Consider the following 27,940-nt stretch of genomic DNA (forward strand, 5'->3'; position numbering starts at 1 on the left):
ATTGCACAGGCCCAGGGTCTCCTCACATGATGACCTTCTGTGGCTAACATTTTACCAGCCTGTGACAGCATGTGACTAAGTAATGCCCACTTAGGAGAGAGCTATTTAGTGCCGGGTGAGAAGGACTTCTTGACTTTCAGTCATGCAGAACTAAAGACACCACCAACAAACATTCTGTTCATTCGACTGAATCATTTCGAAGAAATATTTTTAAATACTTTTACATTTTACGTTTACACAGTACATCGCGAGGTACCATAAGTGAATGTGGGGCTCAGTGTCATTTGCTGCCATCACACTTACATTATAGATGCTCTTGGCCCCCTCGCCCGTGAAGTCTGGTACAGGTCCAAAGGAGTTCAGGACCCTCGTTATGCCCTCACCGTAACGTTTCATATAGTCTTCTAAACCTGAAAGAGGACAGGTGATCAGAGGAGGAAGGCCAGGAATGAGAACATGGGCAATATAAATAAAATATAATTAATAAAATAAAAATATAATTGTGTCCAAAGCACATTTAAAGGGTCTTCTTGTACAGTAAACAAACAATTAAAAGTAAAGCACACTGGATATTGACTGAAAGAAACAGCATTAGACTACAAACGTTTCAATGGTTACAGCCGTAAGAACAACAACAACAACAACAACAACAACAAAGGTATCAATTAGGTTAAATAAATGTGAGCTAGCTTGCTATAACACAATTTTTAGACAAGCCTCAATCTCTTGAATTTGTTGACTCCACAGGGAACCACAGATAAAAACTACAAGACGGTTTCAGCTTTTTTTCAGTAATTCAGAAATGACAAAACTCCTGCCTGCTCAGTCTGCACGTTGAACACCTTGTAAATAACTCTCAGGTCCTTCTTTATGGCTCTTTCTGTCTTAGTTTAACTTTCAGTTAGGGGTGGGTGGTATACTGTGTCTTGCTCGGCCACAACATGGGTTTAGCAATACCGTCATAAGCGTTTTAGCCTATCAAACAATATGTGCTCTACTGTGGCTGCGACAAAATGCAGCTAGAGGGCAAAACATGAACTAAAGTTACATCCACTAACTACTGTTTTCCTCGCTAATGCCAACTTAGTAACACAAACGTGTGGAAGGTCATCTACTGCCACCGTCAGAGGAAGTGAAGCCCAAGTGGATGAAATTGACTTGTGATAGAAAGTAAAGTAAAAGTATTTTACTTCCAGCAGAGTAAAAAAACAGGATGCACTTTAAAACTCTGATTTTCACTAGGATGCTTTGCTGTTGCCTAAACCTACCCTGCTGTCCCACTCTGAGAATGAATCACATTACATTTACTAATTAACCTGCACTATCAGGCAGGCTACTCTTCCTACAACACACGTAGGCCTACACCTCATTTTTATTCCAATCTGAAGCCAAGAAACCCTTATTTTTTGTTTTAAAATGTTTTTTTCTTGCTTAAGATATGTTCCCTTACTGTACATGGCCAAATCATGTTTGAGTGGAGTATCCCTTTTATTCTTTTTTTAAACGGTGACATAATACTGTCACTGTAAAAAAAGAAAAAAAGAAAAAGAAAGAAAAAGTGATATACATTGTAAATGATATCACCAACCCCTGCTTTCAGTGTGAGTCCTTGGAGTTATTCTCTCGTTACTCCCATTGATTAATCTTTAATGATTTATTTCTGACGTAGTCAGTGGACACCTTGGCTGATGAATGATTTATGCGCTGCTCAAATAATCTGTTAAAGATTAATAAATGAGGGCTCTGAGTTTCCTCTACTCGGTGACCTACACAGCTATAAAAAGCTCTACAACTCCTGCTGTTGGAGCCTAGTTGTATTCACTCAGCTGCTGATGAATTACAATTATTGTAGAAACATTATTGTCCCACTGCTGGGGTACAGTGCTGCTCTTCTTTAAAAACCAACAACATGAAGCTGGCTGGGCTATTGGTAGTTGATTACTTGCTAAATGGCTAAATGGTACAGTCATATAAACATCCTTCAGCACCAAAGCAGCCAAATGTTTGTGGATCAAATACTTGACTGTGTCATTAAATTTGGATGCAGAATGCAGTGTGTCCAGCCTGTTATGAGACTGCACAGGTCCCAAACCAGTGGTGTACAAAACGTATCATATAGGGGGCCATCAGTGGTCTGTTGACATTCCTGTGATAAGCAGACTGCTGAAGCAATATAAAGCCAGGGTGGAGCACTGTGAATACTAGAATTACTGCATTGCGGATGTACACCTCTGCTGACCAGCCAAGTTGTGTTTCACGTCCGTGTCTGTCCAGACTTTTTGCAGAACATTATGATGTCACAGTGAAGCTGACCTTTGACCTTTTGGATATAAAATGTCATCACTTTATTACTTTATCCATAATTTTTATTTTTTTTAATTATCTTTTTCTTTCAATTAACAGACTCTTTATCCATAATTAGTGAATTAATTCTTGAGTTATGGCCCAAAATCATGTTTTGTGAGGTCAACTTAAATCTAATAAGTTGATCTTTGATTCCAAGTGGACCTTTGTGCCAAATTTGAAGAAATTCCCTCCAGACTTTCATGAGATATAGCGTTCACCAGAATGGGACGTACGTGTGGACCATCCAAACACACAATGACTCCGGTCATGGCTATCGCCAGCACACAGCCATAAAAAGAAAGATGTTTCCTAACTACTTCACACCAACTCTTTATTCAAGGCAGGTCAGAAGGTTTTAAAACAGTTTCATACAAATATATAAAAATGTGACACATTATCCAATCAAACAAACAAAAAATTTGGTAAAAGCTTTTAGTTTTTTTCCCCACAATAGTTATTCAGACGTTTAAAACTAAATATGTGACGACTACAATAAGTGGCTAGAACTTTAAATTAAAAAAATAAATCTGAAGTTTGGAAATCCACTCTGTATCTAGTGTTTTATCCTGAAAATGAACTTTGAATCTTTACATGAAACTTACTGTATATGACACAGCAGTGTGATAAGTACCATCTACCTTCAACCAAACACAGACTTTGTGTGGGAGGAAGACATAAGTGTTATTTCAAGCCATGCAATTTCTATTTTGCTACCACTGTCTGACTTTTTCTTAAATGTTTGTTTTCCATTCATCACAATCAAGGATGGATGACGGAGCTCAGCTATATCACATGTGGCTCTGGTACACACTGTATTTTTTGTAGTGGTTGAATCAAGCTTCATAAAGCTGTTGCACATTTCATCTTTGACAGGTTAAAACTGAAAATGTGTTTATTTTCATTGGCCTTTCACCTCTTCGACCATGTTGCATTACACAAGACTTTGAAAACTTAACTTCAATTTGTTACAACACATGTTACCTGTTATTGTAGCTCTCAATGTGAATGTAGGAACGAATGGACGAATGTAACATTACCAGTCAGGAACCAGATAAGCACGCCAATGTTTTTTTGGTAAAATCTTTTGCTTTTAAAAAAAGGTATAGTCCACCTAAGTTTTGAGTTAAAAAGACTTAAAAGGTGGCTGTGAAAACTTTGAAGCTCACTTCTTAGTCAAGGACAACGTCTGTAATCAGCCTGGAGTTACAGTGGGTACAATGGTTTCCAAAGGTCTGCAAAAAAGTGTCAACAAATGTCCCGAGAATCTTCTCCTCTGTCCAAACACCACTCACTACTACAGTGTGAAAGTAACGTTATCAACGTTTTCCAAACCTTTCGAAATGAACTCGCACACTTGTGCCGTTTTTCCATCACATCTGCTGGCCCGGCTCTACTCGGTTTCACTCTGTGCGGCCGGGGTTTTGCATTTCCACCACAACTGGGCTACCTGCTTGAAGGTGTGTATTAAACCGATGACGCTCTTGTCCCAATCCCCGCAGTACTATCGAAGAATCACCGCTAACAACTCGTCTCCATTAATTCAGTTACAAACACCACAACAAAACAGTAAAACACAGCAGATGTTTGAAAGTACAAACAGGGCGAGAAACAAAAGAGATTCAGTTAGAAGCTAAAAAAGTACTGAGAGCTGAACACTGACTTTTAATAACGTCTTCAAGACTAGAGGCAGAAGGCTTTTTAGAAGGATCATTATTCCTTTAAAGGATAAAGCACTCCTGTACAGGTACATGGTCAACAAAGCCAAGCCATTCAGGCTGAGCAGACAGAGAGACAGAGACCGAGCCGGAGTGCTGCGGTATCTGATTGGAATGATTTAAGGACGGGAAGTCACATCAGGAGTAGGTCTTAGTAATCTTTTGAGAACATGATCATACTACTGTTTCCTGAACAGAAAAAAAGTCAGTAGAAAGCTTCAGCAGTGTAACTACTGGTAGAGTTGGCAGCTGGTTTGAAGGCCGTGATGTGGGCTCTGTGAGTTTTGGATTACTGGTGTGAGTGAGTGCATTCATTGGTACTCATCAAAAGACTGCTTTGTTCTGCCAGAGCGTCCTTTTTCGGTGTGTGTGTGTGTGTGTGTGTGTACACAGTCGGGGCTACTCTCTGCGTTTCACACTCCCCTTTGATATTCTCCATCTCCCTGAGGTTTCACTCTCAGTCTCTCTCTGACACACAGAGGAACGCCACAGTATGGTACAGTACATGTATGCTGGGCCGAGACATGTGAGCTATCTCACTGTTGACTCTCACATTTCCATACATCGAAGGGCCGGGTGTTGTTAGTGAACTACTCTCACTACTGACATAAGAATATTCTTTTGAGCTAACAACTGGACATTGGTATGTTTTGACTCAAGTACATATTTTCTACAGTATTAATCACATCTGTCACAGTATTTGTAGGTTCTCCTTGCGCTGGAATAGAAACTGGACAATTGTGTTACACAGTAATTATATTTTCATACTACTCATACTACCTCCAGTCATTTTAAGTATCTATCCTCTCATTATTTTTGTCTTTAAGGATAAGCTCACCTAAAAACTTAAATTCAGTCATTATCTCCTCCCCCCATGCTGATGGAAAGTTAGGTGAAGTTTGTCTGGAGCTTCACAGCAGAACAGTGTTGCAGCATTCTCCTAAACAACTGAAGTAGCCGAAGACAATACTCCATACAGCTCGTCCAGCATAATCCAAGTCTAGAAGCCCAGCGATCCAATGCTTCTGGCTTAACAACTACAGGAAGATTTCCGCTTGAAAAAGAGTGTAAATGACAAGGTCAATTTTCGGATCTCAGGGCTTCCAGAGACGTGTATTACACTGGACGAGCTGTATGGAGCTATTTTAATTATTTTTTGGTTGATTATACTGTACTATTTTAAAACAAGTCCCCAGCTACTTCACTTGTTAAGGAGAATGCTGCAACACTGTTTTGCTGTGAAGCTCCAGAAATGTTGTGCGGACTACGAAACTTCACCTGACTTTCCATCAGCATGGTGGTGAGGAGATAATGACTGAATTTAAATTTTCGGGTGAACTGTTACTTCAAGATATTTCAGTTAAAATCACATTGTACCTCAAATTATAAGCATTTATATTCTTCATTTAAGTTAAACTTATACTTACTGAACAACGACTACATAAACTCCTTGTAATTATCTTGAAATTCTCATTTCTTTCTTTCTCTTTACCTTTCTGCCATTAAAAAAAGTAGAAATTGCTCAAAACCAAAGCTCCACGTTGTATGTTGGCCTCTGTTTATGTGAGCAAAAAGTCCATCATTACCTTCAGGTGCATTTAGGTGCATGGTTTCCATTGGACCTATGAAGGCGTAACGCATTCCTAGCCCCTCTGACATCACCAGGTCGATGTCCTTGACAGAGATAATGCCATCCTGATGGAGTAAGACAGGAAGAGTTAGAGGCAGGCCTGTTGACTCATTTCACTAAGTCGATTTACTTGAATCTCCCTTTGTATTTTGTCCAAGAAGGTGAAAATCTTGTATGCATGTATGACTAGATCTCCCTGGAGCAACTTTAAAGACAAGTACTTTCTTTATCTAAGCTTACAAAGGCAGCTGTCAAGAGCACCCTGCGTTGCTGGGTGGCAGATTTCGTGGCTACCAACAAATAAACAAACACAACTCCTGTTCTGGCTAAAACTGCAGCTCAACATTTAGTCTCAACATGTAAGAATATATTTTGCCTGGCAGTGCAACAAAGTCATGGCTGTTTACCTCCAGGGTTTGGACCAGTTAAATTCCCTTTGATCCAATCAGACTAGTCCCACCATATAAAGTTTCACTAATCAGCCAATTGTGTGTCAGGATTATGTAGGCAGTACAGTGAGGAGAGGGGCTGAGGATGGAGGGAGGGATGGATGGATGGATGGAAGGACAGACAGAGGGAGTGGTTCAGGTATCTTTGGGTTAGAGATACCTGTTGGCCGACCACGGAGGAAATCAAAGCTCTGCTACAGAGACAGAGAGTAGGGTGAGCAAGAGGAGAGGGACAGGGTCGTCTTTGTTTGGGTCCTGCGTCCAACAACGGGCCCGTTATCTGAGCAAAGCGGCATGGTGGGTGGGGTCTTTTCTCCACTGTAATCACTGGAGGCAACCAGCCGCTTTCTCAGCTGCTCTGTTTTCCAACGCTGGCCCTGACTCAAGGACCATTTTCTGTTTGTGTGGGTTTGGAGGGCTGAGGGAGGGTCCCCTTTATGTAAGGATCACAAGGCCACTCTCAGACTATAAACCTTATGTTGAACTTCTGGTCACATTTGAGGTTTTGATTACTGTTGTAATAGTTTTAGGGTGTAATTTTAAGTGACACTTATAAACTTGTTTACGCAGCTGACAAAGCTTCACTTCTGTTTTTGCGCACATAAACAGACGACCACCACCAAACTGACAAAGAACCTGCCTTCTTGTAGGAGGTGTATAGACACTGATAGACACATCAGTGAAATAATGCGGTTTATTAACTTAGTTAGTCAGCCGGTGTTGCTGACGTGTTTATTCAAACGAGTGCCCAGTAACAACAGACAACATACAATGAAACTTTGCCTCCTTCTAAAATAGGTGGTTCTGGATGATTAGTGAAGGACTCTTTGCCTGTCATGAGGTGGCTACAGTGGGTTGCGGTTAATTACATTTGGAGCAAAACGGTCATGAAAAGGAAACCCCCATTGGAGTTGCGTGTCATTTGGTGGAGCATGGTAATGTAAGATCTGATGGTTTTAACACACACTCTGTAATACAATCGGTCTTCTGACTTGTCATAGTAGGAAAGGCTGTGCTCTGTTCAAGTGTCCCAGTAGATCATGACGGTGTTTCAGTGAGCCAGCAAAAATAGATATCATTACTTTTGTTGTTTACACTTGTGTTTTTCCTGCTGTGACATGTCAAAATGGTATTACATGCAACAAAGGCCGTCAACTGGAATATAACCATAGTTGTTGTGACAGTGTGACCATGTGGAATGCGTTGCTACCATTTGGCTCGGAGGTGCTCCGTCACACATGATGCTGTACCTGTTCTGCTTGTTCCCCACACATGTTAATTATGGTAACTAATTGAAGTGCCTGTGGTGGGTGACGCAAAATGTGTCACGCACAAACACATTTTTGAGATCAGAAATGATTACGTGTGTGTACCCATTGTAAACCCATTGTGCATCCCTCTATTTTATGACTCAATGGCACAGTAGTGAAAGCATTACAGTGTAGCAGTCACACACTGTTCTGCAATGTACCTTCTACATTCACAACGTAATACAGCCAATAGTGACTTATGACTCAGGTAGGGGTAACGTGTGTGTGTGTGTGTGTGTGTGTATAAGGTAGGATAAGACATTGACAATGAAAAAACTAAGAAACTTAATGTTACACAACTGATTTTTTCGTGAATTGCATTTCAAGGCTTGCATATTGAAAAGTCAATCCTGCAGTTGAGGAAAAGACTGGCATGATGCTATTATAAAGGAGCAAAATTGCAACTAAGTCTTATCTGATTTTGTTTCTGAGTGGACCATCTTCCTTGAAAAAATCACATTGACCCATAAAACCTTTACGTCCAAAAAGGATAACTGCTAGTTTCAGAGCCATCAGGTTTTGAAGTTTGTAAAGGGAAACAAAAGTTATAGAGCTAACACTGGTGACTATTACAATCACTGTCAACTTTGTTATTCATAATGCAACTGAACAATTCAGCTGTGTTTTGTACTGTTTTACATAGAATGACAAAAAAAACATTTTTGGCTAGGATATCTGCTTTTTTTGTTGACCCCACATATCTTGTTTAAATGTTTGTTTAATTGGATATCCATTAGCTTCTGCTGTAGTATTTCCTTTATTTAAATTCAAGACAAAGTTTGTTAGCGTTGGAATGTACAGTATATCTAGTCGAGCATTTACGTTGTCCTCCAATCCATCGACCGTTTAAATCACCTAATTTTAGAGACATGAGAGAGCAGTGGGGTGAGGCTCAGATTGACTAGTTCATTTAAAGTAGTTCACCTGCACTTGGCTCACGATTCACAGCTAATTTCTTTCTTTACTGGAGACAAAAATAGAAACCCTACTTGTCACGAAGAAGTCTTCTAAGACTCATTCAGGTTGGGTAATGTCTCAGACATCCAACATGACTTTATTGGAGCCAGGCTCACATACTGAGCTATGACTCCTGCCGCTGACTAATGACCACGATTTACCTGTTGATCAACTTTGCCGAGAGGAACTGCAAAAAAAAACCAAAATGGTCCTGTCGGACAAGTTGGTTATTGTCTATGAAATTGTGTAGACAATGCTCAAAAGTTGCAAAAAAAACAAACTAAAATCAGTACGAGAAAATCCTGTCTCGACTCAGCATGTAATAGAGATATAGAAACCAAAACACAGCCACTGGCTTGAGAAGAGTAAGAAGTGAGAAGGTTTTATTTATTTGTTTTTCTATTTATGTATTTTGGATGTTTTGAGAAAAAAGTCTTCCAAGTGTGTCCAAAATCTAGCAACCATATCTGACACTACCACGAAAGTGAAGTCGAAAATTAGATGCTTGACACTAGTATCTAAAATGAATGACTGGGTTAGAATCTACAAGAAGTCAAAACTTACTTTACTGAATCTCTTTGTGTTGATTTGAAAATGTTTGTCACACTAAGAAAATGTCAGGGCCTAGAGGGGTAAAGTATGTTTGGAACTATGGCTGCTTGACTGACGAAAGCTAAAGTGGTTGTTGGGTTTTTTGCCTCCAGCAGCCAGTAACATGATTGTTAGTGGTAAAAACCCAAAGATATGACATCAGTGTGTTTACACAGCTTTCTAACTAAAAGCTAAATAGATCAGACATATCTGTAGTCTATGAAAGCGATAGCGGACAAACCACATTTGATGCACATCGTGCTCTGATGGTGCACTGCAGGCATCACATTTGAAATGACAAGACCACAAAACCAGCAGTGTTTTTGGAAAATGTCGCTATTTATATGTAGTACTTATATACTTATTTTTATAGTGACCTCAGTTGATCCCCAAGTAAAACCCAGGCTGGTGTCGCCGATAGCAATATGATACTAAGACTTGGTACCAAAGCTTAATAAAAAGGCATTCTGTAGTTTTTAGAAAACAGGGATCTTCTGTTGTTGGATCATCAACACAACCACTGAAGCCTAGAAAGGCGTGATTGTGATCAGGATCACTTTCCCACAGTCAGTGATAAACATCCCCAATAGCAACACTCCCTCTCTGTACCTGGTTAATTACCGCCAGCTTACTAAGGTTTGTGGTGTGCCACAGTGCCTCAAACTCTTTCAACACATCAGATACAGCATTGTTGCTGTTCTGAGAACCATCAAAACTCCACACAGCTGCATTTTCAATTAACCATAATCCATGTCAGGTCTGTAAGTGGCACTTTGCACATTTATAGAGCACTAATTCACATAGGATTATGAGAGGTGGAAGGAGAAATAGTTCCTATCAAGCAGGTGTTATTTAGACTAGATCCTGGGGATAGTGTAGCTACTTACTAATGTGTTCACGGTTGATGATAAAATACACATTTACCCCAAATTACAGAGTTACTGTAGATTAATCCATCCACTCTGTAAAAACACTCTTAGGTTGTTCATTCCATAACATTATACACACAACTTTGTGTGACTGATTTATGATCCTGTGAATTTATTGCATCTATTCTTTCTAGTCACTCAGCCTTTTCATTTCTACTTTGCTGTGAACAGTTTCACTCTACCAGGATGCCTTCTGATACACTCAGCTGGAGCTCTTATAGGGCTAAGTCTGACACTTTAACAGCAGTGTGGCATTTTTGTCAGCTAGGACCTAAGGGTGCCCTCAGGGTTAATTCTACTCAACAGGAGCCTCACAAGTGAGTGAACCACGCACAATATGGAATGTCATGTAGATATGATCCTGAGCTCACAGGCCTGTGTGAAGACACAAATATCACATAGTGAATACATGGATGCTAAGTTACAGCCAGCACAGACTCAGGAGGGAGAGGGGCACAGTAATTTCTGCTTTCCTTGAGGTACGCTAAACGCTTCAATTCTCAGAAGTCGAAAGCTGCTGAGATGTTATTCCCAGTGACTGTTGTTGTTCTCCTGTGTTCGCCAATGACTGAACTAACAAGGGCTTTCACCTGACTGCAGGCCCACTCAGCTCATCAGTGAACCAAGAGGCTCCTCATGAGACTGAGAAGACAGAATCATCCAAGGAGAGTCAGAACAAATTCCAAAAATCTTTATCTTTAAATACATGTTGTTAAATCCAAACCATCATCCCATGCTTTCTTCGCATAAGACCTATTGCTCCCTCTTTGCGAGAGTCTAATTAATGTGGTATTAGGAGACAGGACGATCGGGGGCTAGCTGGTTAGCATGCTAACTTAAGTAGACGTCACATTCTGTTGATGTTTTTCAACAAAAATTCTGGCAATGTCTTACATATTGCACCTTTTAAATACAATATAATCATATGGGCAACAGTAATTCAACATCAGCTCAAACCATAGCTTTAACCAGAGTGCCAATGATAATACCTAATAGTTGATCCAATAGTAAAGATATTCATCTCAAAACCACAAATGTCAACATCATGGTGGCATTCAAAGGAAAAGACAGAAGAATTCATCCTCTGAGGATCATGAATGTTTTGTGACAAGTGTAATCGAAATCCATTAAATAGTTGTCTTGATCTTTTGTGTTTGGATAAAAGTGGTGCCATCCATAGAGTCATGCTGCTAAAGTGGCTACAAATTACCAAACAATCAACACTTCTCTCACAGTCCAAAGACAAATATGGAACTAATTTGGTTTCTCAAAGGATATTATTTATTGCAGGGTCATTGTAATGGACTGCATTTAGTACAATTCATGGTTCTGGTAATTGTCGATACACTTGAACTTTTACGAAGCCTGGGAAAAGTCTCTCAGCAGTGTGCCGACTGATGTCAGATAATTAAATGTGACACAAACAAGCACCTATAGCATCAGAATGTCATGTAGACATACATTACCTCAGGCTACTGCACAAGACCAGGTTTTGTGTCATTCTGAAGTACCATGAAAGAAAGAATCTTAGAAAAGATTCATGTCATACAAGCATGTTACCCTGAGGACACAGTAAAGGAATTAATCCAGTTAACCAGCCTGCTCTGACAGTTTGTCTTCATTCCTGTTTGAAAACATCAGATCATCAGCTTCGCTGGTTTCAAATCTATCAGATCATCTCAGCTGAAAATAAGCCACTTTTTATATTATGGTTGTGTTGCTTCAATAGTTAGACATTTTTGCCATTAGAAATAGCTGATCTGAAAGTGATCACCTAGAAGATCCCACATAAATGGATTGTAATTGACAGATTTTTATCAAATGGCAGTTACAAGGATTTAGTGCGCATGTTTTTTTTCTTTGTGCACGCTATTGTCAAATTCATTCAAATAGGACTCTTAAGTGCCGTTTTTGTTCCAGATTTATGTTATCTTGAAAAGGTTGAAATTGAAGGTAGCAATCTATCATCTATCATCATCATCATCATCATCATCATCATCATCATCATGTGAAACAAATTTTCTTCAAAAACATTTTAATTTCACACTACCTTAAATACAGCTAGCTTCAAGTCAAAATAAATGTTAAAAGGTATTTTAATATCTAAAATAAGTAAATTAAACTGTTTGTACACACCTCATCAGTAGTGATTAAATCTTGCACAGACTGTTGTGTTCTTTGTTAAAATAATGGGAAATTAGAGATACTCTAATGAAACCAAAACAATGAAGAGCACAAGCAAAAGAAACAAGCACAGCCATGTCCAACATTGTCATAAACTCATGAGAATCAATGGGAAGCCTATTATTAGTCGACAGTAGAAAACTCTCTCTTCATGCATTCGTCCTTCACTAATACTGTAGAGAATTATAGTAAGAATTCTTGTGAGTGTAAAAAATCATTTGAGTGTGAAGTCACATGAGTAACTTAAAACACATTTCTCGTGTTTGTAGGTCATGAAGTTAGTACTGGACAATCTTTGCTATGTCCCATAACTGTATAGTAAAATTTGATCACCACTGTCATAGTCTTTGCTCTTATTTACATTTTTAGTCATACATAAACTACATTTTAGAAAGCATTTTGTCGTCCTGAGACGCCAGGTAGGGGTTATTGTTTATTACATATTAATTTTTAGGAAGAAAAGTCAGTCACAATATCTTTGTTTGCTTTTTTGACAAAAATGATTAATTTAGTTACATATGCTCCTTAAAAGAGTTTTGTTGCTACCTGCAGTTTTCTTGCATTTGTGAGAGAGAGAGATATTGATACTATCCTTACATGCACACAAACACACACACAATTATTTTTCTTATTTTATTTTTTCTTGAATTTTACTCTATTTATATATGTATATATTAATTTAAGTGTATTTATGTTTTAAGTGTATTTTTGTCCTGTTTAACATCCTGACACTTTATGCTTTAGCAGCATCGTCTACTGTATGTGACATTCATGCAACTAAAGCAAATTGAATTGGAGGGGGAGAGAGAGAGAGAGAGAGAGAGAGAGAGAGAGAGAGAGAGAGAGAGAGAGAGAGAGAGAGAGAGAGAGAGAAGTCATTGTCCATCCGCCTGATAAAGTTACATCCTGTAGCAGAAGTACAGTAATGTCTGGGACAAGGGCACAATGTGCTGATTTAGTTGTTAAAGCGCTGCTCTTTGTTACACACCTCTGACAGAGAAAGGAGATGGAATAAAGAGGTAGAGAGAGACACACTGATCTAAGTCCCTCTCAGGGTTTTTATGGCCTGTGTGTGTGTGTGTCAGCACTGGAACAAGAGCTGGGATGTGTTCTTACCTAAAGTGGTAATTAATCTGCACTTAGGGTAGGGCTAATTCATTACAGCTTTAATTATCTTGTAATCTAGTCAACAGTTGGCACAAAGGAGGTTTTGTTTGGCTAAAATAAATAGTTTTAATAATAGAGTTTTAACCAAAAGTCAGCAATCCACCACTAACACAGACTCTGACAAATAGATTACAGGCATTAATAATGATATCACATAGGTCATGAGTTCATCTTAAGACTTCTCATCTGAACACATCTGATTTTTGATGATGAATGTCTTCAAGGGAAATTCACAATACGATAATGTCATGATACGCTGCCCAGAATAACAATGTATCACCATACAGCAAAACAAAACAGTCATATATGATACAATGGGCCTAATGCAGCAACATTCTCTTAAATTACTTTTCTGTCGAGAGAAAAAATAAGAGAAGTCAACTCCAGATGCACCAAATGTTCTTACCATCCAGATCTGCTCTAACCCAAGTGTGCTGAATGAGGAATCCCACCTGATGGTAAATTGGAGGTGCGTGGCTGATTGTTTGTTCTCAGCATACATAATGCCCAATAAAAAAAATAAGGGCATGGTGTTGTTCCGTGTGCAAATAGCCGACACTGGCACAGCGATTGGAGAGATGCCCCCAAAAAAGGGCAGTAAGAAGAAGAAGAATATCAGAAATTGTGAAATTGAAGTATAGTTAAATCAAATAAAACTGAATTCTACTTTAAAAAGATGACTTAGCCAAAACAACAGGATCTCCAAAAATTACTGACGGGGATTAGATAATAATCAAACATCGAAACAAATATTCTGAAATGTAAAAAACAAAACAGCAAAGCAGGAGTCATGAAAAAGAGACAACAACAAAAAAAGTGTCACTTTTGAATATTTAGTTCAAAAGAAACATCTGCTGTCTCAGTAGTCAATAAAAAGGGTTATTCTAATGTCGGTGGTGTTTGAAGCCTGAATCACTGTGAAATGGCTGTATTCATGAGAGTTCAGTTCAGGTAACAATAGTCATCACACTCATCGTCCTTATTATCATTCGAACCATTTCTGCTGTGAGTGATCATGTAATGGTGCCTGTCATCAGAGGCTAAAGCTCATTTACTCTCATTGTTCCTTTCTGGAAGGAGACGGTGGAGATTATAGCAGAGGTGAGTCGACAAGGGGCTTCCTCTTTTCTGTCTCTATTACAAACCATCAGCAGCACTACTCAGCAACACAAAGCCTCACTGAGACTGAGGAGCTCTTGTCCTGAAATAAAAACAAACATACACACATTCCTGTGGGTCTAACATTACCAGGACCTCCATTAGGGATCCAGGATCTAAACCCAACAACATTACAGTATAAATCACACACCAAAATGGCCTCCAAAGAGCCTTAAACATCTGAAGACAAGTGTACTGAGGCCACAACTTTACCAAAACATTAACCTGCTGGGTTCAGTTGGTTCCAACTAAGAAGTCGAGTTGGGGCTCAAGTGGAGCGACAGCTCTGCTGAATGACGGCTGTCCTACAATATATTCAGTCAATAAAAATGTCACTTCATTCACTCTCAATAACCAGTTGCAAGTTTAAAACGGCGTCTTTCTTGAGTCTCACCCAGTGGGTGAAAAAAGGTCAAATTGGGAGCAAAATTGTGTTTTGATATAATAACTCAAACCTCAACTCCGGTGTAAATGTCCTATCAAATAAAGCTATATACAATGTCCAAAAGGAAGCTCAAACAAACAAAAGGCAGGGGTCCTGGCAGTAGATTCATACAGGGCATGGGTCAGGGGATGATATTTTTCGGTGTGTTTCAAACTGCAAACTAAAAGCAGTATGTGACGGCACACCTGCCTGTGCTGCTCTGCTGTTTTGGGTCGTCAGACCAACTTGAGAAAAGGAGCAAAAGCGCAGTTGTGTGTAGATGCTAACCCCAGATTTGTGGAGATTTGTCAGAGGTTTGTAACAGTTTCATCACTGAGTGTGGTGTGTGTCACTGTTACCACGGAGCCATGAGAGGCGTTGACATTTTGGCACGTTACCTCAAGGACCATGCTTTGTCCTGTAAACCGCTTGTAATGCAGTTTAAGCAGGTCTATTCCCTTGCATATATAGGCTGGATAAATGTTACTATGATTTTGTACAAAGGCAAACAAAGTTATTGTCACTGTTGTACAACCATCAGAATAGACTTACTGTAATGTAGATTATATGATTTGTCACTTTTAAGACAACAGTGGGTTTCTGCTCATTGCACATTTTATTTACCTTGCATCTAGACCAGGGAGCAAGGATATGGGTGAATTCAAAATGCAAACAATCTGTTGCTCTTGAAAACAAACAATCTTTTCTCCTTTTACAAATGCGGAGCCACTTTAAACTAGGCGAGACAAGAGTAATTTGGAGTTGCAAGCAGCATCTAGTGCTACCGAGCTGAATCAAGAGTATTCGTAATATCAAGTGTACTCTCTTGCTGGGTGGCTTTGTCACCCATCATGGCCTCCGCACCTTAGTTTACTTTACGTTCACATATATTACAACACACATACGAACTTTCATTCATTCATGCGTTCTACATGACTCACAACTGACTCCATATCTCCACATCCCATCTTGTTTTTCCATTCATTAAAAACATTTATTTGGCTCTTGACACTCTTGTGTTTGTGGATTTATTATCACATACACACATATTATCTGTTTAATTATACATATCATGAAGAATCATGTTCGACTATCTTTATTGCATGTGGATTTTTAATCATTTTTAATTTGTATTATGCTTGTGTATGCTATGTGTCATCATGAGAGAACCTGGTTCTGGAGTCACCTATTGTAGTGGGAAATACCAACAAAGTGGTTATGAGTATCTGGCTAACAGCAAGTGTTTATATGTCTGTCTGACTGTCTGCCTGTGGACAGATTTTGTCAGGAAACTTTGGGTGTGTAGTTGAGATCAAAATGAAGGCCAAGCTAAAAGATGGGTGGTCTGACCCATGAGCACTTCTCTATAATAATAAACTAATACTGACCACTAAGTAGTCAAGCATCGGAGCGTGAACATGTTCACGGGCGTTGCTGCTGGTGTGATCCCATTACAAGATGGTCTCGAGTTATTTCCTATTAAAGTTGATTACTCTGTATCTGGTACTGTAAATGTAACCTCTACTCGGGTAAACTTTGGCGCCTACCAATGCACGTTAAAAGTAACAGAAGAGATGGAGAAGGTCTGCTTGGAGTTTGAGATTGCAAGTAAAGTATAACATTGGATATGTCTCAAGAGTGAAACACTGGAAACAAAGCTGCCTCTGAGGGAAGCCGTTCTTTTAAGGAAAGAACGAGTTGGGCCAGTAAGAACACTACAACAGTTTTAAAATTTGTAACAGGTTAGGCAAGATAGCAAGGAGACAGCCTGGTCAGAGAGAGCATCACGATGAGAACATTATGTACCAACCTTTGTTTTGTGTATCATGCTCTGAGCATTATTGAAAGTGTGGAAAAACTGTACAAGTTTTTTGTTTCACTCCTCCTTGTCAGCATGAAATTGCAGAATTTGCACAGCAACGTTGCGCAACAAGCCAGGTTTGTACCAAGCTCAGGAGGGTCATTCTATGCCAACTCCTCCAAAATCCACAACTTTTCCCAGTTCACATCATAGATTTTTTTAAAAAGCTGTTAAATTTAGCTGTTCTCCAAATACTTTTTAAGTTATACATTTTTGAAGTTTGGCCCTCTGAGCTAAATATCAGCATTTTTGTAATTCTGTGTATGTGTATTCTGAACCTCACCAACTGCTTATTTTTCACTGGTTTGGCTTTAAATTTGTCCTGAACATCCAAGAGACACTAAAGATAATTTACAACATGTATTCATTAAAGTAGTTGTTGCTGAATGACTACAGTCATCAAATTAATAACAGGAAGTCATTTTATATCAGAATGAAGAATATGTCATTTTCAGAAATTCATATCTCCATTAGTTTTCACTTTCTTGTGACAAAATTTTGACTCTGTGCAGTATTAATGTAGGTCTGTCACATCTAGAAGTGACTTGGTCCTAGGATTGGGCCGATGAATCGTCCATCGCCGATGGCTGACAGCCATGGACCACTAATCCCTAACCATCGTAACATTGTGATTTAAAAGGCTCCCTACCAGAGAGCACAATTAAGAGGCGTGTCCCCTCAGAGTTGCTGTAGGGCAAGAGTTGTTGTTGTTTGTGATATGTGGGGAGAGGAAATTAAAAGAAGTATGTAGCTGCTCAGTGCACTAACATTACGTCTCCATGTCCCGTTTATTATTTTCTTATTAAACCAGCTCAGAACCCAAGACACTTGGTTAAATTTGTGGCAGCAGTGTTTCTTTTCCCGCGGGCTGTCGTTTCTCTCAGTCGTGCTGTTTTTATACACAGTTTTCTTAGCTTAGCTTCCTTGGCTAGCCGGCCAATGTTGTTTTATGCATATGAGGCTGAACAAAGTTACGGACATGTGGTGCAGAGACAAGGAAGCTTTTAAACCTGGCACAGGGATGTATTGTATGTGGGTCTTAACAAGACATTTCCTCTGCTGGGTGACAGTTGGAGATTCATGTCAGAGCAACGGTGGGAAGCTACAGTGGTGAGCTAACACACAACTGCTGCCTTACGACAACACTGAGGGGACACTCTGCTCAAACTCATAAACAACGATGTCATCGTCCATCACAATGTTTCACTGTAGACAATTGTCATATGCCAATTCGACCAACATCACCCAACCCTACTTGGTCCTGCATAAAAAAACTGAGTACCACAGGTCTTGTTGAATATAGCTTCAGAGCTGAAAAACCCACTTTGAGTTATTTTGACTGTAGATTTTCCCAAAAAGGGTTATTTTAATTTCCTTGAAGCTTTTGTTAGTTAAAGTAATAATATTTATTGCATATATTTACAAAATTCTAAGATGTTATATCACTCCTTCATTGTTTATAATTTTCTGAGATTAGCTGTTTTTTGTTTTTTTACTTTTCACTGGCTGTAACATCACATTCAGTGGTTTTATTTCGTCAGTAGATATTTGTACTACATTGACTTCAAGGTTATATATCTGTCTGATACCTGTTGAGCCTGATTTTTTTTTCACATAATAACAAATGAGCTGAAATGTAGGTCAGAGGGCCAAACTTAAATGATTCATAACTTAATAAGTGTTTGGAGTACAGCTGAAGTTTGAATACATTTTATAGCTTCAACATTCACTTTTTCAAGAAAATCCATGACATGAACTGGGAGGGCTGAGGTGAGCTGGTATGGAATGACCCAATAATTATCATAGCATTGAACAGTAGCCATACCACGGCCCAGACACTGACCTGGACCAGCCTCCAGGACTCTGCAATAATGGCCGCCTGAACTCTATTGAGAGCAAAGCCATCGATTTCTTTCTTCAAACAGACGGGCGCCTGGCCAACCTGGATCAAGAGAAATCAGTCATATCAAGAAGGTCAAAAGCTCCAAAAAGACAACACTCATGATTCTACACTTGACGTAAAAGATCTACTTTTTTTACATTACTGCCAACCTTACACACCCTGGTTTTCAAACTGATTTGCTTCCTTCCAGGAAGACATGAAAGTCAGCTTGCAGGGACTCGCTTTGAAACTTGCTTGAAATATCTAATCCTTCACAGTGACTTGTTTATTGCAGTAATTTTCTCTCATAGGTGTGTTATAATTGTTTGGTGATCCAGGGACTAGTGACACACTCATCCCAGATCTGAGAAACCTGTAAATGGATTCACAAACAGTGGTGTTACATAATTAAACCTAGAATACTTAATTGTGAAAAAGGTTTGCAAGCTAGAAGTCACTAAACATAACATATTAGTCTACTTCTTGGCTTCCTGTCATTCACTTTTATTTGACTCTTCACCCCAGGTCCTGACATACCCGGTAGATGACAGCCAAGGATTATGTAATCTGGGAACTTTACCTTGGTCATTAATGCATGGGTGGTGTCCATAACGGTCGCTGCTGTCTCTGGGTGAGGTACCAGCTCTACCAGTTTGACATAGTAGGGTGGGTTTACCTGTAATCACAGGGAAATTACAAATCACACAGTGGGTACTTCACTGACACAGAAGAGCTTTACCTGAATTACGTCTCCTCAGTTAATCGCCACATGTCTGTAAAATGTTTGATAGCTGGTATGTCTGGGGGGTTACTGCACTCAGTTTTCTAAGACTTAACGGACAAACCAAACACTGACTCTATACAGAGTCTTTCATGTATGTAGCCTTTTTAGCAGCCACAGTTGCAATCTGAAGCCAAACTGCTCAATGCCACTAAAGCCTACACACTGAACCTTTAAGTAAAGTGTATAGAAACTGAGTTATTACATTTTGCAATGTGCTATTGAATTTTTAGACTGAATCAAAAGTTCCCCACACAACACTATAGTGTGCTTTCCTATACAACACCTTTACATTACATCTTAATGTGTGGGGCACATTACAACTGTCCTTTAATCACTGCACTGGCTTCCTGCGAGTCATGGGATAGATTTTAAAATCCTGTTACTATTTGCTTATTTTTGCTTTTGAGTTTGAATTTCTTCTCTATAACTACATAGTGCCCCTATAAAGGTAATTTTAGGCCCATGTGAAGAACTTTGAATTGCCTTGTGTCTGAATGGTTCTATACAAATAAACATGGCTTGCCTTACGCTGCCTTTTTTAACTTAAAATGTATTAGTGTCTGCACTACACTACAAGTTCAACACAAAAAAGTACCATAGAGTACTATATTAATACTACAATACAAAAGTATTTACAGAAAAGAACAGTGGAGTGGACTCGTCGAGTCATAAGTAATCCCTTTTAAGCTCAGTGTTGAGACGTAACTAAACAATTTAACATAATTTTAACTTTGAAGCGTGGCTCATGTCAGATGTTAACACAGTGCTAGAGAAGAATCTGAGTCACTTAAGACCCACCTAGTATAATAAGCAGAGTAAACACCAATGTTATCATGTAAATATTAAAGGTCCTATATTGTAGAGAGTGACATTTTTTTTGTAGAGAAAGTCTTTTGTTTTTTCATTATAAAGCAGGTCTAGGTGCTGTATAAATATTGTGAAAGTATGTCAATCAGTGGAGAAATGCACACATCCTGTTTTCAGACTTTCCCTTTAAAGCAGCCTTCACTTCTGCAAGGTTGCGATGTCAAAACTATACAGTCACCGTCCTCAGCAATGACCCCGACACTGCCATGGTTGCTACAACACCAGCAGAGTTGACGTGAAAACCTTGGGCAGTGCCGGCTCAGGCCTGAGTAGACTGTGATGATTTGGACTTTGTGTGTTGTATTTTTCTGTGCTGTGTGCTTTAGCTTTGTTTATGTGTTCTCAGAGGTGCTTTGCAGAGGCTGGGCGTGGCTTCCCTGGATGGCTGGAGCTCCTGCCACCAGCCAAGATCTCTCTGTGTATCCTCCGTGTCTCACTCACCTGTGCCTCCACCTAAACCTCAGCTTCCCAACATTGTGTCCCCAGCTACTCCATCTGCTGAGGCACCAACCTGAGCCTAAGCTTGAGCCTGAGCCTGAGCCATCCTCCACTGACCATCTACCTGAGCAACCTAAATAAATTCCTTATAACCCCTCCCCTGTCTTGGTTTCTGCTTTTGGGTCTGACATACAACTACCGACAAATCTTAACACAGACTAGACTTTTAGTGAAGGGGGCACTAAAAAGGTGAGGTCAGACGTCAGGGTGAATAAAGGCGCTGCAGAAATGGAATTAAAATATTGAATTAAACAATAAAAGATTTTCTAGTTGAGAAATAACAGTATGAACCTGAAGATTAGCATAATATGGGACTATTAACGACTCAAGGTCTGGTGTAGATGGATGATTCATACCCTCATTACATATCTTTTATCTATATATACATATGAATAAATGACGACAATCAAATTAAATTAAAAAAATGGCACATATGTTGATTGAAAGTGAATAGGCATCACTTCCATTGTGATAAGGTATGATAAGGCTCTACTTAGTAGTTAGTTAGTACTCAGTTTTCAGAGTCAGCAGATGAAGAGCTGAAACATTTTGCAACTTCCAAAAGGAAAATTCAAAAAGCCACACTGTAAAACCTTCAGGAACAACGGGGACACTGTTAAAGACAGTTGTAAGTTTGTTTGTTGATGAGCATAAAAACAGCTGACTGTAGTGAGGCCAGTCAGTGTGGACATGCTCAGTTCAAGGTTGACAAAGAAAAATTAACGAAAAAAACAGCACTTTCCCAGTGAAACGGACCACTCTGTTTTACAGTAGCTGCGGTTAGAAAGTTTGACAAGTCTACCAACCACTTACATGGTAATGGCTTATATCATCTATTCTTTCAGCTTCTAATACAGCAGAAGACAGGCTTTATCTCATATACGTTCACTTTTGCAGACTAATGCAGGATAAATCAGGGATAAAAGAAATAAAGGGAGCTTTCATTAGATAAAACAGTAATGTGCTGCATATAAGGGTGGGGCACCTGTTAATATATGACTGGGGAATTAACTAAACTAAATTCTCCAGGTTGTGTTTTATCAAGGATTGCAGTAAAACTAACCGGATGGGAGACGAGGCAGCGGCTCCTGTTCTGTACTTTAGAGAAGACATTGCTTGGCACCAGGCAGGAGGAGGAGCTGCTCAGGATGACGTCTTTTTCCACAAGACGCTCTATGTCCTGGAAGACGCTCTGCTTGACCTCAAGCTGCTCAAATACAGATTCCTGGAAAAAGGGAACGTGTAGACGCACACACAAAATCATTCATGAGTCATTGAGATACATGTACTATTGCCAATCATTTCATTTTCTCCAACACAGTAAGAAAATATTATCTCTGGCCAAAATCTTTGTGACAAAGTCAGTGATGGAATGAAAATAAGTACATTTTCATGCATTGTTACTTTGCAGATTGCATTCTGCATCGGAGCCAAAGCAGCACATTATTAAATTATTTTATCAGTAGATAAAAAACTAAAAAAAACACTGATTCGGCTGGGGGGGATGTGGGTTGACCCATAGAATAAAACATACATTTAAATATGTGCATAATTTACTTTTACTTGTACTTTTCGTACTTAAATACACTTAATATCAGATACTTAAACACTTTCACTCAAGTACTATTCGTATGGGTGACTTTCACTTTTACCAAATTAATATTTTAACATGCTGTCTTTTTTTTTACTCTACTCCTTAACATCATAAAGAATAATACAGTCTTCCAATCTAAACCACTTCCAGTGTGCTTCTGAGAATGTTCTCTTATAAATCAAGCCAAAACTATCAGTATACCACTAAAGGTGGGTAAGAAAATTCGTTTTTCTTCTATTGTTTGGGTGAAATGACCCTTTTACTTTGTACACTTTGTCATTAATCAGTCTTTCATTAAAGCAAAGATGAAAAAGTTAATCAATGCAACAAAAAAACAACACTTTTGTTTCTTGGTGAGCATTAACCTACAAACTACTGTAGCTACTGTACTCTGACAAATGTTGAAAGTGATTTTAAAGTTAATTTTCAAACCAGATTCAATTAGTTTGTGTTTGTATCTCTTCACTGCAGGCTTTGTTCTATATCTTTCTGTTTTGACAGAGTGTTGTTAAGGAGTGGCTGTAAAAAGCGGTAGTGGAGTGTTAATATGCTCTACAGACGACATTCATCAGGTAGAACTGCAAAAACTGGCTGAGCAAGCAGCATACCTACTGAATGCAAGCATAATAATGTGAAGTTCCAATCATTAACACTGAATATGTAAGCAGGTGTCTGTTAACACAAAAACACATGCACATCCTATGCTATAGTCTCTGTTTAATATGTCTGTAGTTTTATTTATTATTTTAGCAACTCCATGAATTATTTGACTTTTTTAACTGATATTTTGACTGATGAGCAGGTCATATCTCCTCCCCTCCAACAGGGAAACAGCATGGATATAGAAGAACATCCATGTGGAAACATATTGACAGAACAGAGATGAGGAATGTGAGGAGTGCCGGTCGACTTTCTAATGGTATGTCCTGTGCTGTTCCCATACATCTAGTATGAGACCAAGAGGCAGGCTAGTATCGATTAATGTCAGTCACGAGTTCGTTGTTCTGTAACTAATCTGACTGAGACAAACTCCTGTATTTCCTCAACTCATCTAGATACAGTACGTGATTATAAGAGGATGAAATCATCGGATGGTGGCACGCCATCAGGAAACATGGGGATGACGCTGTGAAACGAGAAACTTCGCGTTTTTCTATGCATTTCCCTGTTTCTCATAAGTCCTCTTTTGTTCCAGTCAGGTTGCGTATTGATTTATTTTGGCCCTCCATCTGCTCCAACAGAGTCAGGATGTCACACAAGACATGTTCTTGGCGTAAAAAGTTAATTTTCAGGTACTCATGACTGAGGTAGGAGAAGCATGTACCCATTGTTAAGGCTGTGATTGTGCTCTATGCGTGACAAAGACTAGATGAGTGATTTGTTGTTAAAATGTCATGTAATGATTTCAACTGCAGGTCAGCTCTTGTCCTGACAACCTTTTCTAAACCTTTTGTCAAAGGCAAGCCCTGTTTAACAGAGAGTTCATAAAGTGACTCATGAAACGTGACAATATTTCCAGAATGTTCTGATAGATTCAGGTTAGTTAAAAAACATTTAGGTTTGGATTGGAGATGGGCCAAAAGGTAAATCTCTGATGAATAAATAAGTATTAAAAAGCAAGATCACATTACACAAATCTGCCTAAGAGAAGTTCATTTTAATTATAATAAGGACAGGAACAACCCAAGCTAAGTCAAGATGATCATGATTAACAGTCACACGATCTGATATCGCAGCGTTGGTGTTGTTCCTGGAACATAACAACTAATGTTCCTCCGGAACCAACATTGCACCTGACAAGTCATGTTTTTGTAATGTCACAGCTCTGCAACTACGAGGAAAAGAGTGGAAAGATACACACAAGGGAGATGTTATCCTTCGTAACACGTGTTAAACATTGCGAAAGGATCTATTCTAACCTAAATCGTGTTTTCCGAGACCTGACCAACAGCAACAGAAAATTCAAAAGAAATGGAAAATAAACGTGAACTTAAACTTCTAAAAATAATAAGTGAACAGTATAATAAATTGTTCCAGTTGGGGTACAAACCCCAGTCTCTTGGGTGAGAGTCCTGTACTCAGCTCAATCATCCACAATGGCTTGCTCAAAATACAGACATTGTTGCTTTCTTGTAAAATGATGGTCCTTTAGCAACATCAATTATAATGTTTCAGAAAAACACCAAGACAATGTCAGAGAGACCATAAACAGTCACATTATATCACAAATACATTACTTTCATGCATTAGTTACTTTGGAACACATAACAGTCAATGCATTACTTTACTACACATAAAATCCAAAGCACTGCATCCATATTAATGAGCTCTTAACTTTAAAACTGACATTTCTTGGTTCTCACTATAAATAAGTATTATAGTAAACAGGACAAAACAAAAAGAGACAAACTTTAAAAGTTTTTTTCTTTTTATATCATTAATGCTTGGAATGCTGGTGTTAAACAGACTGAGAAGTGGCCTCGAATCATGTGGATAACATCTGGTCATACTTCAACAGAAGTAATTCTCAAACTTTTTCATGTCAAGGATCCCTAGGACTGATAAGGTTTTCTCCCAGCATCCCCCATCTGATAATAATTTAGCTTTGAAAAGGTTTTTACTACAGAAATCCAATTAAACCTATGACCAAAATAGTCATACACTCCGTCACAGTGTTTCGTATGGATCAAACTGTGGTGAAAATAAGTGATTCCCCTTTTTGTTGAGGACTCCTTGGAATCCTTTCAAGGACCCCTGGGGTCTGAGGTATCATACAATATGTGACATAAATTAACCAATGATGGTGCGCCCCCTTGAGGATAATCAGTTCATTTAGAAATGTCAGAACATAATGAACTGAGGTTAGTGCAATCACTCAACATTTGACTGATGGTACATGACTTAATGCTTGTAATGCATCGATGAACCGATAAATCAAACAGCATAGTGTTCCCATTGTTTCCAACACTATATACATGTGAAAAATACCCACAATGCATTGGTGAGAAGCACCATGTCTCCAAGTTTCATCAAAGTCTGACCACGTCTGGGATACATGTGTAGTGTCAAATGTGTGATGGACAAACAAGTGGAAGATAAAAAACGAACAACATCAGCAGAGACCAATCTATCTGTAGTTCCGCTTGATGATGTCATGTGTGTCACCTGCACAAAGAAGGCTCCCTCCAGCGCCTTAGCCATGTCATCATAACTGCTGAGCAAGGCGAGCTGCTGTGTGGCGGTCAGCTCCCCTCTCAACATGTGGGCTCCCTCCAGCTCCTCCAGCTGCTTCCTGCACCAACACACCATGAAGGAAGTTAACACTTAAGCACACACATTCTGCAAAGTATGAAACAAATAGTCCTGTATGACATGTAATATGACTCTTTTAGTGCACAAGGAATCATCACCAAAGTGTAAATGCAGCAGATTTGAATGGCTCAATGAAAACACTGTCTTAATATTAAGATTGCGAATTGAGCCAGAAACCTTCAGCTTAGGTTTTGAGATTGTTTGTCTGTGGGTAGATGCCTGAATGCTGTCAGGTTGGTTTGCCAGCCAAAATACAAACCACAATAAACCAGGTAGCACAGATTGTAGACGACGGTTGTCAGATGTGTCAGTGTCATACACACAAAAATGAGTTTGTCAAAACAAATATGATGTAAAGTTAATTACAGGGCTCAGGAGTAGGGACAGTCCTCACAGCTTGTTCGGCAAAAAGTCACACACAAAGGCAGACTGAAAGACCAGTGCAATGACCCCCTCTACTGTTCACATGGACAACTGAATCTCCTAGAGTCTGAACAGTGTAAACACCAGAGGCAGCTGCAGCAGATGAGCTTTTCACAGCAGGATAAAATGAAGTCATTAATGAGATCCTGGTATAGAGTGTGTGTTTGTTTTATTTTCAAGGGTTGTAGGTATTCTTTATAATACGTTGTTTTTTCTGACAGTGTTTTTCACAGCAGCTTTCACTAAAAGTCCTTTGTCATTCACCAGCAATGTTTAACTAGCAATGACTAGGCTATGACAGATATTTTAGGCCTGAGCATGTGTTTGTCCATGGGGTCCTATAGTAAAAGGAAGTCACTGATCATGTAAAATGTCCATGTGTCTTTTCTGCAAGCACTGGCGGAAAGAACAGCAACAGTTTAAATGTCTTGCTAATGTTCTCTTCATGTCTTGCAGCCACACAGCCCTGTTGATCAGAACGCAATAAGATCTGGTGTAAATTATGTAAGAGCATGGCAACATCTAGTAGATGGCACAGCACCATTTCTAATGTGCAACATGACAGTAGCTGATTGTCAAGAGTCATTAAAAGTCACATCAAAACTGAGTGAACCTGGTTTTCATTGGGAGCTAGTGGAGAGCTACGATGATTAATCAGTTAAATCATTAACAATTAAATCAATCGCCAACTATTTTCATCACTGATTAATCGATCTGAGTACGTTTTAAAAAAAAAAAAAGTCAAAATTCCAGCTTCTTACATTTGAATATTTTCTGGTGTCTTTCCTCTTTGCTCTCTATGACTGAAAACTGATCTCTGGGTTGTGGACAAAAAAAAGACATTTGAGGACGTCATCTTGGACTTTGGGAAACACTGATCGACATTTTTCTGCATTTTTTTTTTAATAGACCAAATAACTAATCAATTAATCCAGAAAATACAATGAAAATCTAAAGTTGCAGATGTACCATTCAGATAAAGGCATGACAACTATTGCTCTCTGGGTAAGAGGGCCAATAAGTTTGGCTTTGTCTAGGGGTTAACTATCCATTTAATGGACATGCTTTTATCTGCCTCTGTCAGCCTATAGGTATGACAAGACAAAGATAGCTGTATTGTGTATTGGGACTGACCTGATCTCTGTGATGGCCTTGGCAGCCTGTCCTGGTTGGTTGTCATAGATCTTCACAGTGTAGCCTCCACTGACAAACACCATAGACCAGGAGCGGCCGATCAGTCCACTGAAACACACACGTGTGGACATACTTAAATAAATGCCGTCTTACATTATGCTGCAGTATCTCCCCTGCTTTGCCTGTCTGTTTTTGTAATGGCCAGCGGTGTACCCTTCCTTCCCGACACAGGGAGGTCAGTCACACAGCAAAGGCCCTGCAGGTTCTGCTGTGTCAGCGTCAGTTTAGCAAATTCTTGCTGTGGATATTCACTTCAGTGGGTTTTGATCTTCTGTCCTACATGTTACGGATAATTGTGTATGTATGCACATACTTTAAGTTACTCTCAAAACTTGTGAAAAAGGAGTAAATATTTAGCGGTGACGTCTTGTATTTAATTTCCAAGTCTAGAGAGGTCATCTCAGAGGCCTGCCAAGTTCAGCTGGGTGCACAGAAATAATGAACAAGGTACAGAAAACAGGTTAAAGTGTGTGTGTGTGTAAACCTTCACAAAGTGGGTTCTAATAGCCTCAATACAACTGCTGAGCTACTTAATAAAGTGGGTTGAGGCAGGTCTGTAGCTAATAGTATATAATAAAACATAACTAAAAGGGAAGCTGCAAAGGTTTCATGGTAAACTACAAGAAATCAGGAAACCCCGAAATGTAGAGCATGCATTCAGAATA

At 39.1% G+C, this 27,940-nt stretch overlaps 2 protein-coding genes across 3 annotated transcripts in view; one reads left to right on the top strand and one right to left on the bottom strand.

The window, feature by feature from the left end:
- The window catches only part of cryl1 (crystallin, lambda 1), a 30,707-nt gene that overhangs the window by 2,186 nt on the left and 581 nt on the right, over positions 1–27,940 (bottom strand). For both annotated transcript variants that reach the window (XM_084362836.1, XM_084362837.1), the window contains exons 2-8: positions 27,216–27,323; positions 25,512–25,638; positions 21,816–21,977; positions 19,184–19,279; positions 18,565–18,663; positions 5,648–5,756; positions 304–410 (exon numbers count right to left, since the gene is read on the bottom strand). In XM_084362836.1, coding sequence (XP_084218962.1) covers positions 304–410; positions 5,648–5,756; positions 18,565–18,663; positions 19,184–19,279; positions 21,816–21,977; positions 25,512–25,638; positions 27,216–27,323 — 808 coding nt within the window. The remainder of the gene's footprint in view (positions 1–303; positions 411–5,647; positions 5,757–18,564; positions 18,664–19,183; positions 19,280–21,815; positions 21,978–25,511; positions 25,639–27,215; positions 27,324–27,940) is intronic.
- cox17 (cytochrome c oxidase copper chaperone COX17) overlaps positions 27,785–27,940 on the top strand; it is a 192,135-nt gene continuing 191,979 nt past the window's right edge. The window contains exon 1 of the mRNA XM_084362846.1: positions 27,785–27,793. The gene's annotated coding sequence lies outside the window, so the exon portion shown is untranslated. The remainder of the gene's footprint in view (positions 27,794–27,940) is intronic.

The sequence above is a fragment of the Pagrus pagrus genome, assembly GCF_965226575.1.
Source record: "Pagrus pagrus genome assembly, chromosome: 9".
Lineage (NCBI taxonomy): Eukaryota > Metazoa > Chordata > Actinopteri > Spariformes > Sparidae > Pagrus > Pagrus pagrus.